Source organism: Castor canadensis, chromosome 4 (assembly GCF_047511655.1).
Source record: "Castor canadensis chromosome 4, mCasCan1.hap1v2, whole genome shotgun sequence".
Classification (NCBI taxonomy): Eukaryota; Metazoa; Chordata; class Mammalia; order Rodentia; family Castoridae; genus Castor; species Castor canadensis.
In genome coordinates, this window is record NC_133389.1 from 46,501,869 (window position 1) to 46,520,535 (window position 18,667).

Here is an 18,667-nt window from a genome sequence, read left to right on the forward strand (position 1 = left end):
TCAGGATGATGTTCTCCAGTTCCATCCATTTACCTGTAATTCATATGATTTCGTTCTTCTTCATGGCTGAGTAGTATTCCATTGTGTGTAAACACCACATTTTCTTAATCCATTCATCAATAGTGGGGCATCTTGGCTGTTTCCATAACTTGGCTATTGTGAGTAGTGCTGCAATAAACATGGGTATGCAAGTGCCTTTGGAGTAACCTGTATCACAGTCTTTTGGATATATCCCCAAGAGTGGGATTGCTAGATCATATGACAGATCTATGTTTAGATTTTTAAGAAGCCTCCAAATTTTTTTCCAGAGTGGTTGTACTAGTTTACATTCCCACCAGCAGTGTAAGAGGGTTCCTTTTTCCCCACATCCTCGCCAACACCTGTTGTTGGTGGTGTTTCTAATGATGGCTATTCTAACAGGGGTGAGGTGGAATCTTAGTGTGGTTTTAATTTGCATTTCCTTTATTGCTAGAGATGGTGAGCATTTTTTCATGTGTTTTTGGCCATTTGAATTTCTTCTTTTGAGAAAGTTCTGTTTAGTTCACTTGCCCATTTCTTTATTGGTTCATTAATTTTGGGAGAATTTAGTTTTTTGAGTTCCCTATATATTCTGGTTATCAGTCTTTTATCTGGTGTGTAGTTGGGAAATATTTTCTCCCATTTTGTGGTTGTTCTCTTCAGTTTAGAGATCATTTCTTTTGTTGAGCAGAAGCTTTTTAGTTTTATGAAGTCCCATTTGTCTATGCTATCTCTTAGTTGCTGTGCTGCTGAGGTTCCATTGAGAGAGTCCTTGCCTATACCTATTAATTCCAGAGTATTTCTTACTCTTTCCTGTACCAACTTTAGAGTTTGGGGTCTGATATTAAGGTCCTTGATCAATTTTGAGTTAATACTGGCATAGGATGGTAAACATGGATCTAGTTTGAGTTTTTGGCTGACTGCTCACCAGTTTTCCCAGCAGTTTATGTTGAAGAGGCTGTCTTTTCTCCATCGTATACTTTTAGCACCCTTGTCAAAGACAAATTGTTATAGTTGTGTGGCTTCATATCTGGGTCCTCTTTTCTGTTCCACTGGTCTTCATGTCTGTTTTTGTGCCAGTACCATTCTGTTTTTATCATTATTGCTTTGTAATATAGTTTGAAGTCGGGTATTGTGATACCTCCAGCGTTGTTCTTTTTGCTGAGTATTGCCTTTGATATTTGTGGTCTCTTTGTTTCCAAATAAATTTCACAGTAGATTTTTGAATCTCTTTGATGAATGTCATTGGGATTTTGATGGGAATTGCATTAAACATGTAGATTGCTTTTGGGAGTATAGACATTTTTATTATGTTGATTCTACCAATCCATGAGCATGGGAGATTGCTCCACTTTCTATAGTCTTCCTCAATCTCTTTCTTCAGAAGTTTATAGTTTTCCTTGTAGAGGTCATTCACATCTTTTGTTAGGTTTACACCTAGGTATTTGATTTTTTTTGAGACTATTGTAAATGGAATTGTTTTCATATATTCTTTTTCAGTTTGCTCATTGTTAGTGTATAGAAATGCTAATGATTTTTCTATGTTGATTTTATATCCTGCTACCTTGCTGTAGCTATTGATGATGTCTAGGAGCTTCTGAGTAGATTTTTTTGGGTATTTAAGGTATAGGATCATATCGTCTGCAAATAGGGATATTTTGACAGTTTCTTTACCTATTTGTATTCCTTTTATTCCTTCTCCTTGCCTAATTGCTCTAGCTAGGAATTCTAGTACTATGTTGAATAGAAGTGGAGATAGTGGGCATCCTTGTCTTGTTCCTGATTTTAGAGGGAATGGTTTCAGTTTTTCTCCGTTAAGTATAATGCTGGCTGTTGGTTTGTCATATGTAGCTTTTATAATGTTGAGGTACTTTCCTTATATTCCTAGTTTTCTTAGAGCTCTTATCATGAAATGGTGTTGGATCAATATCAAAGGCTTTTTCTGCATCTATTGAGATGATCAAATGGTTTTTGTCTTTGCTTCTGTTAATGTGGTTTATTACGTTTATTGATTTGTGTATGTTGAACCACCCCTACTTTCCTGGGATGATGCCTACTTGGTTGTGGTGAATGATCTTTTTGATGTGTTGTTGAATTTGGTTTGCCATTATTTTATTGAGGATTTTTGCATCGATGTTCATTAAGGAAATTGGCCTGTAGTTCTCCTTTTTGGAGGTGTCTTTGTCTAGTTTTGGGATGAGTGTAATACTGGCTTCATAAAATGTGTTAGGCAGTTTTCCTTCATTTCTATTTCATGGAACAGTTTAAGGAGGGTTGGTATCAGTTCTTCTTTAAAGGTCTGATAGAATTTAGCAGAGAATCCATCCAGTCCTGGACTTTTCTTTTTTGGGAGTCTCTTGATTGCTGCTTCAATTTCATTTTGTGTTACACATCTATTCAGGTGATTAATGTCCTCTTGGTTCAGTTTTGGATGATCGTAAGTATCTAGAAATCTGTCCATTTCTTCAAGATTTTCAAATTTATATGACTATAAGTTCTCAAAGTAGTCTCTGATGATTTCCTGGACTTAGGAAAGATTATTTTGTTTTAGTGGCTTCATCTACTTAGATTGATGCTTGAAATCAAATGGTAAGACTTGTTTATCAATAGGGAAGAGAATGCAGAATAGTGTGGCAAGAAAACATCAGCCTCTGGAAGTCAAAAATAATCAATATCTAATTCCTGATCCAGGTCAAATTTACTGCCCAAATTATCCAGGCAAGTACTTGCCCCTTGGAGAAGTGTCATCCTCCATGAATTTGGGAGTATATTTGTGCCTAGCCAACCTAAATAAAACATTTAACTTACTTATGTTTTGTGTCTTCAGAATTTATGAATCACTCTATGAAGATTGTTTAAAATTCTCATCATATCTTCAACTTCTTCTTTTCCTGACTTCTGGAATTTTCTAGTACCACATAAACATAAATGTGATGCTTCCTACCTACTTGTCCAGAAGCCTAAGGATTTTTCCTGGAACTTTCTCTGTGTTGTGCTCTATGACTAATTTATTTATTTAGTACTTGTCTTCCTGCGGTGTTTTTGTACCTTCTTGGTTCTTTGATGGCATTTTTAGTTTACAAGATCTTCTACCTGTGTCTGATGCTCTGCTGTGATTTCTCTGTGCAGTTCTTACTGTGGACAACTGGGATAAAATTTGATAAAGCATTTTTCTTTCATTTTATTTTTAGGATAAAATGTGATGATGGAATACTACACTAAAGGTTCTTCTACCATGATCCCTGCAATGTCTTTCCAAAGTCCAAAGAGCATCTTGTCTGTGGTCTCATGCTTCCATTTATCAAATTCAACTTCTTCCTTAGCATGTCAGCTCTCCAGTGCTACAGGCAACCTTTGGTGAACCCCCTTGTGCACTACGTAGAGGCTGATGAAAAGGAGTTGTTGGTGGGTGTATATACTCTCTCGTGGTGCAAAACCATCAAGCCCCCCCATTGATGGCCACTAACACTTGCTTCAAAGCTCGGGTGATTTGTCCTTATATCTTTTAGTGGCAGATTCCTTTTGTTTTACTTCATTCTTTTTCCTGAGATAAAAGTAGCTATAGATCTTCTTTCTCATAATAAGGCTTGTTCATACTTACATTTTCATCAGTTAGGTTTCATTTGGTTCTCAGCTGTCTTGTGGTTTTATCTACTCACATATCTGACTTGCCCCTATCAACACTTCCAGTAGCCTAGGAGCTTCCGTTTAACCACTACCAGGCCATAGAGTTGCTGACCAAAGTAACCATGTTTTTAAAATTTCTGTCACTATAGATTAGCATTTCCTATTTTTTACATTTATGTAAATGGATAGCATATACTAGGTACTTCTCGTGTCTGGTCTCTGTTACTCAAGATTATGCCGCTAAGGTTTGTCCATGTTGCACATAGAAGTAGTTCATTTTTTTGCCATTGATAATGGTATTCTGTTGAAAGAATTAAGCACGTTTTATTTATCCATTCTACTACACGTGGACATTTAAATTTCTCCAGTTGTTACCGTCAATAAAGTTGCTGTGAGCATGCTTGTATGTGTGTATTTGATACCTTTCTGTTGGTGTGTGCCTGTGTGCCGCAAGAGTAGAGTCCTGCTGGTTTCCCAATGTGACTGCACAGTTTGCACCTCCTCTCCCCACCACGTTTGAAAGTTCTAATTGCCACACATCTGCATCCTCATTAGCACTTGGATTTTTTTTCATTCTTTAAAACTTCAACCACTCTGATACTATGTGTCTCATTATGATTTAATTGGGATATTCTAGCCTGTATGGAGACCATTTCAGTATCTTCTTTCATGTGTTCTGCTTGTTTTTCTACTTTCCCTCAGTGTTGTCTTACTTTTTCTTATTGATTTAATGGGGGTCCTTCTATATGACAGAAGTAAATTCTTCATCTGATAAATGTATTGCAAATATCTTCTCTCATTTTGTTTTTGTATTCTTTTTTATGATGTCCTCTGAGCAAAAGATGTTTTTATTTTTAATAAAATGAGGTTTATCATTTTTTCCATCATGATTAGTGGTTTATCATTTTTTATCATGATTAGTGGTTTTATATCATATTTAATAAAACTTTATCTGCCCCAATATCATGAATTTTTCCTAGAAATCTTTATACTGTTATATTGAAGTTATAGAATTTTACCTGTCCTAATTGTGATAGATAGCTATCATTTTGTCTATCATAGCTGTGATCTATATGTAATTGATTTTCTATTTGCTGTCAGACACAGATCAAGACTTGTTTTCTTACAGAGATCCAGCTCCATTTATTTCAAAAAATATAAACATGGTTCACTGTCATAAAGCAAATAATTAGTGCTCACTGGATGTGTGGGCTGGCTTCATGACTGTTCCGTGCTACTTGTTCTGTTTGTCTATTTTTGGTCCCATACCATGTTGTTCTCGTGATGTTGCTTTCAGTATCTTGGGATCTAATAAAATAAATTCTCCTACTGTATTCTTCAAAATTTTTTTGAGATTTTTGGTCAATTCTTTTACCTTTTTTCTTAAGAAAAATGGATTATTTATTTATGATCTTATTTTCTAAGTGTATTTAATCCAAATCCTTTATTATCTAAATAGATGTTCTTGCTTTAAATTTTTAAATCATTGTCAGTTTCTGAGAGGTATTGCTTTGTTGAAGTGAACCTCATTCTGTTTTCCATAGTTCACATGTGGCTTTGTTAGAAACTCTATTTCTTGGTAGTATGCATCAAGCTTTTTTGGCAGTGATACATGATTCATTTTAAAGAAATTATCCCTTTATAACAGTGGGCCTCAGAAATTGAAGTGGTGCCACACTATATCCTAGACAAGTTTTAGTCTATTTTTATTAGACATAGCTGGTGTTGTACAGAGTACGTGTGTTGCTTCAAAGTGTGGATGGCGAATGTGGTGCAGTAGGTAGACAGGTCTGGTGGTAATCAGACACATGTGTGGTATGCTTGGTGTCTTACTAGACAGTCTTTTAAAAAAAGAATAATTTTTGTTGTTATTGAATGGTACTCTCCGATAAGAGTTAACTTTATTTTATCTGCCTAACTTTGGAGGACTGGTAAGTCTCGGAGTTGAGTTTAGGTAGTGGGTGGATGCCAGGGGATGACTGTGCTTACTACAAGACAGGAGTGAAGCAAGAACCTCAAGACTAGCCTGAAGCTGGCTGAGCCAAAATTCTTGTTCTTCCTGCCAAGACAAAGTACCCTTCTTCTTGGCAGCTAACTGATGAGAAAGAAATCAAACAAAAGATACCTTCAAAAGGATAGTCCTTATCTTCCCTGCCTTTGATTAGCATCTTTATCCAAGTTCTGTGCCAAGGTTGCTAATTTCTTTAAAAAATTAGAGGAGCCCAAGAGAAGAAAGCAAAGAATAAAAATTAAAATAAAAAAAAAAAACACCCCTGTCTGTCCCTATCTCCTTGTCTGCTGCATAGTATAGACTTTGTCAGAGAGCAAGTGGGTATTCTGCTCTGGTGTACATGATCAGGAGACCAGGTTGGGCCCACTTAGAAACTGGTCTTCGTGTGTTCTGACAGAAGTGTTGTCTCTGCCCAGGGTTATTGGTTGTTGAACAAAAACTTCTAGCATAATGTCCTGTCTCTCTTCAGAAGCTGAGGTTCCTTCTTTATCTGTTTCACTGCTACACCAGCTGGCTTTGCTGGTTATCAAGCCAAGTTTAATTACCCTCATTAGCAAATGTCCTTCAGTGCCCTTTTGGCCAGTGGGGCTGGTTGCAGACATATCACTTTCAGTGATCTCTGCATCTGGTTCTTTCCATATCAGCATCACATTAAATCAGGGAGAATGCACAAAATGGCCTACAGCTCACTTTCCCTAGGACCATCTCCTTTTAGCCCCAGGAAAGGAAACAGAAACAGCTAGCTTACTGCTCATTAAAGCTTAGACTTTATTACAATTATGCTTATACTTAAAAAAAAGTTTATTGAATGTATATTATATTTATAGCACTCACTGATGCTCACTTTAAACCTCTCTAACCTATATCATTTGACATTAAGCAGCTTCATTTTCTATCCTCATATAGAAAACTATTGTTTGGTGTACCCTATGTGTTAAACACTGGATTACATGTTTTATATTCGTGATTTCATTAGACTTTCTCAAAACAGTACAGCAATGTAAACATACACTTTAGGAAAGTAGCATAGTAGGAATAAATCCTTGTCTGCCTGAGTTCAAAGAAGATAATATGTTTATGTTTACCATATCTTGTGCCATCCTTGCTGAAGTTCATGCTCAACCAGGCCATTGAAATACTGTAAGGATGTCATTTGATTTTTATCAGAAAGCTATCCCATCCTTGAAATAGGTTCCAAGGTACCACAGAGCCTCCTCTGTTCTCAATATTTGGTTTGGATGAGTTACCATTCCTGGGCCTGTGGTTGTTGTGAGTGCTTTTAAGCTATGAGAGGTGTTGCTGTTTATGGTGGAGGATAGCAAATGACCATCAGTAGATGCTGGAACCCTTTGGATCATAAGTGATGGGTCAGGGGAGCAGTGCCAGTGCCGAGAAAGCAGGGCTTTTTTTATCTGCACAGGCAATTAGTTCATTGGAGATTATACCTGACATGGTCCAGAGCAGATCACGAGCAAAGGGCAGAGTAGTGTTTTAAAGATTACACATTCAGCTGGTGTAGTGTCTCAAGTGATAGAGCACCTGCCTAGCCAGTGTGAGGCTCTGAGTTCAATCCCCATTCCCCACACTGAAAAAAAGATCTGTCTTGATCACTCTTGGGTGCTTGGCTTTCATTGTTCATTGTAGTCTAAGACTGTCTTTTCACATTCACTGCTGCTTCATTTTCTCTGTCTCTTCAGACAAGCTCCAGTACCTCCTGAGTTTAGTAAAGACTGAATTTTCATATGCCAGGACTAAGGCCTCTGCCTGAATTCCCAAATTTGATTTCTTAAATTTTAGAGATGTACTCGGGGCTAGTTTTTGGCAGACACATGCAAAAGATCTGACAGTTCCTACACTAGCGTCTGTTCATACACAGTCCATGGCTGTTTATTTAATGTTCAGAATTCAAAAATATTTTTTTGGTGGGGGGGAATCCAGGAGTGATGGCTCAAGCCTGTAATCCTAGTCACCTGTGAGACTGAGACAGGGAGAATCATAGTTCGAGACCAACCCAGGCAGAAAGTTCATGAGATCCCATATCAATGGAAAAAGCTGGGTGTGGCAAAGCGTAAAATAGGAGGATGGCAGTACAGCTGACCCAAACAAAAATCAAGACCCCATCTCAAAAAATAATGAGAACAAAAAGAGCTGGAAAGGGTGTGGGAGGGGTGAGTATGGTGGAAATATTACGTACACATGTATGTAAATGGAAAAGTGAGACCACTCCCCAGCAATGGGGTGGGGGGAGATAAAGGAGAATGATGGAGGGGGTGAATACAGCTGTGATATATTATAAGAATGTTTGTAAATGCCACAGTGTACACCAGTACAGCAATAATTTTAAAAATGTAAAGACAAAAAAAGAAAGACAAGAAAAGGGCTGGAAGTGTGGTTTAAGCAGTAGGGTGTTTGCACATTCTAAGCCCTGAGTTCAAATCCTAGTACCACAAAAAGCAAATAAATAAATAATTGAAAAAATAATCACATAAAGTTTTTGTTTTGTACTCAATCCATTACCAAGATGGAAAGACTTAGAAATACGATCTGCATTCTGACAAGGCACAATTATTGGAAACTAAATAGAAGCTTTCCTCTTTTAAGAAGGACAAACATGTTCCAGTAATTTTTTTCTTTTTATGTGTACCAGACCAGCTTTATTAGTTTATGTTATCAGCCTGTACTTCATAGATGCTTATTTTTGTAGACTCTGATTAAATTACATATTAATTGTTAGTCTTTAGAGTAACAAAAACCAGATTTATATTTTAGAACACTATGTTCTGAAACTGTGGGATGGATTTCTGTACTACTGGTTTAAAAGAAAAGAAAGATTAATCACACAAAAATATTTGGCCAGATGTATTAGCAGAAATAAGTTAGATGCTGTAACAATCTAGAAGCTTCAGTGACCAAAGCCTAATTGCTACAGTAATTGGGTGGCAGGTCATGGGTGTTTGAAGTGGAAGAAGGAGGTTTGATATACTCCACAGCGTGTTCATGGCTCCATCACTTTCCACATTGGCTTCCAGGATGTCCCTAGCCATACATACTTGATTGGCACCACCAGGATACGGAGGATGATTTATGGGAGGTTTGTATTGGCCAGTCCTAGAAGTGGCACCCATGACTTCTACTCCCAAGTCCCTGGAGAAAATTATTGAACTGTTTGCCTAGAAAGAATAAATGGTTTTAGTGGTCAGCAGCAGTCTCTCCTCAATCCAGATGAGGTATGAGTGTGGAGATTCTTTTGGGAGGCTCTATAAGAACAGCTTTTACTCTGCCCAGAAAAAGTTGCATCTTTCTGGCCAGTCCAAACATGCCAGAGGGAAGTGTGTCCCTGATTACAGACAAGGCACAGCAGATGCAACAGCTCATAAAAGTGAGGTGGACCTGAGAATCATTATTTAAATGTCCACCACAAACAGAGTGGGCAGCTGGAGAAAACATACAGTAGTCTCTGTTATACTGGGGTCTTTTCGAGTAGGCCCCCAGAATTGCATGTGTCAGGAATCAATTATCATTCCAGGATAAATGAAGGGAGCCATCCAGAACCCAAAAGATTCAGATGTAGTCACTGTGTCAACTGACTTTATTTCTAAATGAAATTGATTTCTTTTGTGCTTTGTGAAAATAAGACTCCATGTTTAATAATGAGATCTTCTGAGTCTCCATGACATAGAAAGCATGTTCAGCAGAATTCAGGGCTTGAGAAAAGGTAAGAACCTACTGTTCCCATGACTGGGGATTTGGCTTTTAGAAATGGAGATGTGGAGGGTTGCAGCTTAGTTCCTCCTCACATTTTCCTCTATCTTGCGTTTTAAACCACACTGCCTTTACTTCCGTGACTATACCAGTTTATACTTTTCTTGGTTTAGTCTGTGATTCCACCTGTCTAACTTGGCCATCAAGATTCATTTCAAGACACCTTGGCTTGGGGACCCAGGCTGAATCAAATGTCCCTGTGTGGTGCTTTCCCAGAATTCATGTCTCCTTCTATTTTGAACTTCCGTGTCTGAGCCATGGTCCTGACCTGAAACTCTGTAAGGGCAAGAACTTGTCAGAGTCACCTTTTTTTTTTTTGTAGTATCTATGACTGTTGAACCCTGGCAGTACCTATAGAGTGTCATTCCTGAGCTGAATTGTGCCTTCTTCCTCAATTTCTTATCTGCCTACAACTCTGTCTACAGGATCAGTTGAATACCACGGATAACTTCCTTTCATCCTTTGGGATCTCTGATGTATGCAGGAAATGATAATAACATTTGTAAATGCTAGCCTTCATTGTATACCTTTTCTGAGCCAGGCACTGTGCTACACTCTCAGTTTACATGGCTCTTAAAGTCTTACTGATGACACTATGAAGAAGACACTGCTAGTTGTTCATTTTCAAACCCAGGCCTGTGAGACTCAATATGCACTGTGCTGGAGATCATATGGTAGATGTTTTGAACAGTGTCACTAGTCTATAGCAGACAATGAACTGGGTAAGATCAGCAGGGCTATGGGCTTAGCCACAGTTTATTAGATAGCCACTGGTAGTCTGGCTTTAGAACAGACAAAGGGTAAGATCCAATTAGTTGGTTAAGCATGGCTTGCAAAATTGAACACATTAGCAGACTTACAGTCTGGAGAGACCATCTGAGCACTAAAGTTATGAAAACTAGAAAGGTCTGGATATACAATTTGAATAACAAGAATTAAAATATGAAATCCAGGCAGGATGCCTAGACAGAGGAGAGTCAGGAGATCTCTGCTTGAGCTGGGAATTCTCCGTGGACACCCTGCAAATCTCAGGAACCATCTATGATGTGGGAAAACAAGCCTGATATATGACTGAAGTGGGAAATGAAGTAATATTACTTAACCATACTATATTTGATTCCTTGAAATCATTATTTTACAAAGTCATTCTGCTTTATAAACAAACTAGCAGATGGCAAACTCTGGACATAACTCTGGACACCACTTTCTGCATTTTTATGGTTGACTAAACCTCACTATGTTAGGTGATGCTTCTAAGTCATTCATCTATCCATACTCACTTGCAGATACTAGTCTAGGTTTGTTATTTTAAGAGGGACACCAGCTTCATGGTACAATTTCACCAAGAATTGTATTAGCACATTGACACTCCCTTTTTAAATGCTGTTCCTAATACACTGGTGACCAGGTTAGTCAGGTTAGTCGTTAGTCTATAGATAGCATATATTTGTGACTGGCCAGTGTCAGTCCTTACTGCTCATTAATTTAATGTACACACAATCAGTACAAGATTCTTTCTTTACTATTCCTGTCCCTTGATGTGAATGAACATTTATTTTATATAATCCACTTTAATATTCATCTTTCCTAGCTAACCATAAATTCATTATCTTTAGGCTTAGGGTAATAGAAATTTATCAATATACCAATAAGAACAGATAGTAAGAATTTGAATACCAAATATGTGTTAGAAATGTGAGAAAAAAGATAGCTAAGATCCTAACATGCTATAGGTCAATGTTCTACCAATATCTAAATCCATCAGCTGCCAGTTTTATACATTGATTGCCTGGAACAGCGGCATGTACCAAGTCCACTGTTTATGAATTGTGTATGCTGTGGCAGCAACAAAGTGAAGATGTTGTAACAGAGATTATGTGGTCTAACAAACCTGAAATATTAACTGCCTAGCCCTTAGTCAGAAAATGACTGCTGAACCTTGATACAGACTTAGTTAAGGGTCCTAATAGGTCCTATTGTGCAAAGGTTGAATACTATTAGGATTAGCACAGGAAATTTATGTGGTCTCCTCAAGGTCACATATGTAAGTGATGATAAATCCAGGACTCGAATCAAGGTACTCTGACCTCAGAATCCATTTTATAAGTCAAATACCTGGGTCCCTTTGCTGAATTGACTACATATATAAATTTACCTTGAAACAGAATATTTTTCATTAGAAAACTCTAAATTCTAAAGTTCTGTGGTATGTCATAAACTAAGGAAGGATTTCCATTCTCTCTCACCATTTTCTCAACCAAATGTTGCTGTTTATTACCTATTTTTATGTTTCTCCCAAGATCAAATAATAAGTCACACAAAGATAGAATGACTTTGATGTTTATCTGAGTGGTGACATTTTTGGTTGTTTGTAAGGACAAATTGAAGGTTAGTGTAAAAATATGGAAGTGTGAAGATGCCTTTATTGGCTACCCTTTTATCTCCCAAGTCAGACAATGCTTGGGATGGTTAAGGAACATACTCATTTTTGTAGACCTGTAAGCAAATTGCATGGATAGAATGGGAAATTGTGGACATGAGGAGAAAAAAGATATTTCAGGTATGTCACTTTAAAAGAACAAAAGGTCTGTGGTGTCAATAACTAAGACTGTAACCCAAAAGAAAGTATTTATTGACAGCATTGTGTATTTGCTACACTTTTCCAAAAGCATATGCCAAAATTTCACAGTGAGAAATACATTGTGATAAAATTTCAATAGTGCCAGTTTTGGAAACAAAGACATGGGTTTTGCACCAAAGAAAGAACCTTCACTTCATTCATAATTCTAAAAATGGATAACATTTTAAAAGCAGGTCTGCAAGGCCACCATTCCCAGTAATCCAAAGAACCAGGAGCAACGAACAATGTTCTCTCTCAATGGGCTCTCAGCAACCTCCCTTGTGGGAAGTAGAACACTGGCTATCTGAGGAGATTAAAATGTATGTCAACATAGAGACGGGAGGTGCTTCATCTGTGTAGTTTAGGACCTCAAGTTATTGGATCTTACAATAACTTAGTTCAACTAAAAAAATTTTTAGAAAATCTTTCATTTGGTGGGGGTACTTTAATAATGTATAGTCTTCTTAGTTATTTGCACCACTTCACCTATGTAGATGGTTAACATCGTAACTACATTTGCTGGGGGGAAAAAAATCAGGTTGTAGTGTAATTTACATTACATAAAGTTTGCAAAGGTATTTGACTGACCTCTCAGCAGTTGTATACCTTATCACCATTTTATTCAATTATTTTAATGCCAGAAGCAAGAGAAGATGAGAGAATCATGCTCTTCTCTTCCATCTTCCATTCCTCTTTGCTTCTGTCTAAATTTCTTGCCTATTCAACAGTCAGCTTTTTCCTTGAGGATTTTGTCTATTCACTTTCATGTTAGTATTTTATTTCTCAGAGTCACTTGTCTTGAAACATTTAAAATGTTTACCTTATCTATATGGAAATTTTAAAGCTGCTTTTCCTTTGCTATTATGAAAGGAAATTTCTCCACTGCTACCAGGCCTGGTCTAGGAGATTGCAGCACTGCTGCATGGCATCATTGGTTCTGGTCAGTGGACGCTGGGTAAGGACCATGAGAGTCTGTCCCTTCTTCCTTGGGCCAGACCACTGTTGGACCCAAGTAGTGACTCCTCAGCCTAAATATAACAGTGACTCTTGTTTTAACCAATTGTGCACAGATCTAAGAACTTTTAACCAATTGTGCACAGATCTAAGAACTCAGTCTTTTCTATCTCACCTGCTAAAGCCAGTGTCTAATTTGCATCACCACCTTGAATTCTCCTGCTACCTCCCAACCCTCCCTCCCCCCTCACACACACTTAAAAGCCCTGATGCTTCCTCCCTTCACAAACTATTAGGTGTATTTCTTTATTCAGCAAACCTTTTGGTGCCTTTATTTCCCTTGCTCTGATGGTCTCTATTTTATCCTTTGGCACTGATAAACAGTCTGTGATCTTGTCAAATCATTAAACCCTCTGAGCTGTGGAAGCCAATAGAGTGGAAATGCTAACACCCACTTAGAAGGGTTTTGTTTGGATTACATGAGACACCACTTGAGAAAGTACCTAATGTGATTCCTCAAAAGATAGGATACAAGTTGGTTTCCTTCTTTCACCTCTCAGGGCTGAAAATGGCATTGCACACCCAGTAGGCACTGCTTGAATCTTTGTGGAATGACAAATGAATGTTTTCTTTACTCCTGAAACTGTTTGTGATTCTGTAGGTTCTACCTGCAACATAGTTTCCTGAACTGTTTGCCTGAAATTCCATTATTCCAATTTATTCTCATGCTGCATTTTATTTTATTTTATTGTGTTGTGTTTTGTTTTGCTTAATATAACCAAATACCCTAAGCTGATTTGTGCTATTGTCTGAATCAATTATAAATCATTACAAGTCAGTGGAATTTCAATAAGTAAAGAACCAGAGCCAGAACTTTGGCTGTTATATACTCCCTACCAAGTCTCCCAGAATTAAATCACTTAAAACATTTTAAATCATAGGGGGGAAAGTTTCTTGCAATATTAGTATTCTAAAAACCCTAATTTCTTGCCTACTTGTGATGATCATTGCCAATTAACACATTCCAAACATTAATTAAAATAACGTTTTCCTTGGCTTTCATTTGAAAATTGAATTTCTTTTGGAAGTTAATGTTATAAAGGTTGACAATTATAAGCAAATTTTCAGATCCATTCTTTCTCTAGTTTTAGGGTACAAATAATGATCTCTTCATGAATTGTTTATAATCTTCAGAAGTTAAGGTCATGAACCAAAAGTCCTTGAGAACATTTTTGTTCTCTGTAATTTTCATTATAATTCTCATCCTACATGTTGTAATTTGTGTGTTTAAGTAAAGCATTATGGGATTGTAAAGATGTATAATTTAGAAAATTTGTATAGAGTGACCCTTTATCAAAAAGTCTGAAATTGAACCCTCAGGTCAGAACTTTGGCTGTCTAACACAGATGGACGTCAGCAGAAAAGCCCAACCTTATGATCCAAGGACACTTTCACATGCTCCCTACCATCAGATATTTATAGTTCATGTTTGCAGTAGACAAGGGGAAAACAACACACAGAAACTGTTAAGTTGTGGGTGTTAACCCAGTTTCTATCTGCCTGTAAGTCAGTGGGCTCTCCAATTCTTTTTTGACACCATTATAACTGGGGAATTTAGCATGTTTCCTTTATTACAGGGAGACTCTCCTTGGTCATGATTCTCAGTGAGAGGACTGAGGTTCTTTCTCTCCCTCTCCATTCTGAATTACTGCCATGGAATGTAATGCCATCCAAGCCCCATTTCTTTAATTAGCTACTTTTTTGATATGGGGCATGAATATTAATTATCACATTAGATCCAATACTTATTTTGAATGAATGCATTCTGTAGATCTAACTTTGATGATCAAAAGGACTGATCAGAACCAAAGAAGGTTTAAGACTGTTCCTGCTCTATGGTTCTTAATGTATTAGAAAAAGATTGTCATACGCTCTGATGCAAGTGTACTGTACATATGTTAGTAAGTGGATCAGGCCAGCAGGCAGTCATTGTCCAAGGGACCGGCTGCTGTCAGCTCCAGCACATGGGGCAGAATGTGAGCTCTCTTTCGCAGATCTTTCTGTTGACAGGCGAGATACACTTATGTCTGAATGTTGACAATTTGAGTATGTTTGAAACACTGCTGCCTAATGCATTTTTATGTGCACCCTTTTGATACAGTGGGAGCTTTTAAGAGGTCAGGATAAAGTAGTTCTTTCCAGGTACAGACAGCATGAACAAAGTCACATGCTTCTTTTGTCTTAGGTTACATGAAAGAAATTCCTTATATTCTTTTTCTTTTCTTTCTTTTTTTTTAAATTTTTTGTCAGTACTGGGGTTTGAACTCAAACGCCTCATGTTTGCTAGGTAGATGCTCTACCACTTGAGTCACTCTGCCAGCCCTGTTTTCTGTTTGGTATTTTTGAGATAGGACCTTTCAAACTATTTGCCTGGTCTGGCTTCAAATGGCAAGCCTTCTCTCTACCCTCTGAGTAGCTAAGATTATAGACGTGAGCCACCGGTGCCTGGTTTCTTAATGTTCTTATAATTGTCACACTGACCTCTCATATAGTAAATAAATCCAGTGCTGTGTCACCAGATAAAAGACAGTCCTTAAACATAAAATTCAATTACCTATTTCTTTCTGCAATTTAGACTTGAATAAAGCACATTTTGCCGTAAGAATAGAAATATTAATTTTCAATATTCTTACCATATACTTTTTCCCCTTTCTAGGATACACTTTGTTAGAATTCACACTTATCCATGGTTTACCCTACTTTCCAATGTTTGGTAGTTAATGTGATTTTAAATGGCCTGGGAAACCATTCAGAATTCCCTAAATAAATATTTTGCATAGCATTTTAACATTTCAAAGGCTTTCACGTGTTCTATCATCTTAGGTCTTTAAGATATTCTATAGCTCATCAATTCTGTGAAATCAAAAATGGAGCGCATTTATACAAGATTAAGCTGTTTTGGCTCATTTTGTATGACTGATCTGAAATACTCTATTGTGACGACATTCTTGTGCCTTTGCTTATGTGGATGATTCTCCTCAACAGTGCCTTCTGCTTAGCCCCATATGTGTTTTAGGGATCAAACTTAAAGCCACTTTTTCCTCTGGGTATTTTATACCTATACCAAGTTTACTTGTCCTACCCTGGTATAATTGTCTCACCTTCCACACACGTTTTCATCCCAGTCCCTTGGGGCTGTCACTTTTCAGTTAGTTGAAGCTCTGGGTAAGGAATTACTCAGGATGAGGGTTTTAAGATGAGAGCATCTTAGTAAGCACAGAGTTATGTTTAAAGATGCATCAAAGACAGACATGCCTAGTTTTGACACTTGGCTTATGACTTTAGTCAAATTATTCAACTCTCAGTGTTTATTATTCAAAAAGATGACAATAAAACATTCTTTATGGGACTGTTAGAAAGTGTTGATGGTGAGAAAACCCTTATCAAGATCCTTGGTAGAAGTTTATTATATGCAAGTATAGAAACTAACAATGAAATGCCTTTGTATAATTGACCTGTATTAATACTTCAGTTTTAAAAAGCCTTGGTAGAGTGCTAGGCACATAGTGAGTATTATGGTTAGTGACCTTTCTTTAGTCTCTTTTGTTATTTTAGTAATTTCTGACATTCTTTTCCTTTCTGTCCAGGCTCCTTCATTACTCTTTCAGTACAACTTTGCAAATCAAATGCCGTCATAGATGACTGTGAAAAGAGCTAGGCAGTGGATACTAACACAATCTGAGCCCTGAGCCCAAGTCTGTTTATGTGTCTTAATAGATCTGGGACCATGGGCGATTGATCTGAATTACTTGAAAATCAGTGTCCTTATCTCTTTAATAGGGAGGATAAAATATGTGAAGATGTTTAAATGAGCAGACATATGCAAAACACGTAGAACACTGCCAAATGTGATAAATGTTTGAGTGTTGAATAAATCAAAACCACTACAGAGATACTGAGAAAGGATTTAAGCTGAGTTTAGACAGAGAGATGGAGTGCAAACCTAGACAAGGAAGAGAACATCGGCACTTCTGTAAATGTCAGCAGTGAATTGGAGCATTTTTGTTAAGAAAGACATAAGACATTTTCTAGCACCAGAATTTAGAGGGTCTAAAAAGTACAAAGTATTTGCCCAAACCTAAAATTTGATTCATTTCCAACTTATATAGTCTGTCCTTATAAATTCCTGTTCTGCTCTCCCATGCATTTGCTAAAGATAGTTCCCAGGGCCCAGCCTATGCCCAAGGCATCCTTCTTCAGAGTTCTGCTCTGCCTCTGTGCAGGTGGATAGGCCATTTTTCTAGGACATTCCATAGGGCTGCATTAAGAGGATCCACACTCTCCTTAGCCCAGCTCCCCTGTATCAGAGGGCAGCAAATTGTTTCTGTGAAGGGCCAGATAGGAAAGGACCAAATTTGTGGGCCACATATGGTCCGCATAGCATATTTTTCTTGGTTGATATTTTAAGCAACCCTTTGAAAATGTAAAAACCATTCTTAAGGGAAAATAGGCCACAGATCAGACTGGCCCAAGACTATAATTTGCAAGGTGCCTCCTCCAGACCATGGAAGGGAGGGAGGGAGGGAGGCAGAATGGCTTTGAAACCTTGATACATTGGTACCTTCTTTACAGAACAGGAAAAAGCTCTCTCGTCGCTTTTTTTTTTTTTAGTGTTAAAGAGATTAGGTTAGTTTCTTGCTGTATTACAACTATACATTACAGTCGTTTTTTTAGTCATTTTGTAGTGAGACCTCGTCACACTGCTGTTTCCCATTGGGAACTGATGAGGAACAGTTTAAAGCAGATGGAGCACAGACTGTAGAAATGAAAAACACAGAAGAAAGAGCTGTGTGAAAGAAATATTTAATCATAACATGAAAAATTCCTAGTGGCAACTTTTCCATTATGTTAAATTTCACTCATTTCTATGCATTATGAGTATGTGTTTAAAAGCAAAGGTTGCAATTTTCCATCTTTGTGCCCGTCCCATGGATTTTTGATTTTACCTTTTGTAGGACTATGACTTGAGCCAGCTTCAGCAGCCTGATACGGTGGAGCCTGATGCCATCAAGCCTGTAGGAATCCGACGACTGGATGAGAGACCCATCCACGCTGAGCCACAGTATCCAGTCCGATCTGCAGCCCCACACCCTGGAGACATTGGAGACTTCATTAATGAGGTGCAGAGAAAGACTCATTCTCTTTATAAGGCTTTTTATTTTATTCTGTAGTTAGATCTGGGTGGGCCATAGGTTACTTGGAATACAGCTATGTGGCTCATTAAAACACTTGTTTCTATGCTTATTTGAAAGCAAACGTGACTTTGGTAACAGAACAAGTTTAATTGTTTTAACCCAAAATGTCAATTCATATTCTACATTTATGAAATGACATTTATCATGTATTATCAGTATTGTCACACTATTTCCAAGAAGGATGTTTCCTAGACTACAAGTAACACATAAGCAATATATAGTTTATCCTTATTTCATTTATTAGAACTGATAAAACTAACAGTAGTTCCCTTTAACTTTTCTCACACTGTACTCCTTGAATTCCATATGTGCTGAGAATTCAGTGCCTACCCAATGATTCCACCAAAGGAGACCAGTTGGAAGAGTAGATAAATCAAATATTATGTAACCGATTTAAATACTTGCCTAGTTGAAGAGTTT

General features: G+C 37.5%; 1 protein-coding gene across 1 annotated transcript in view; it reads left to right on the plus strand.

Annotated features, from left to right (window-relative positions):
* Window positions 1–18,667, plus strand: part of Cdh2 (cadherin 2) — a 203,936-nt gene that overhangs the window by 175,259 nt on the left and 10,010 nt on the right. Inside the window, exon 15 of the mRNA XM_074070099.1 lies at window positions 18,008–18,172. Coding sequence (XP_073926200.1) covers window positions 18,008–18,172 — 165 coding nt within the window. The remainder of the gene's footprint in view (window positions 1–18,007; window positions 18,173–18,667) is intronic.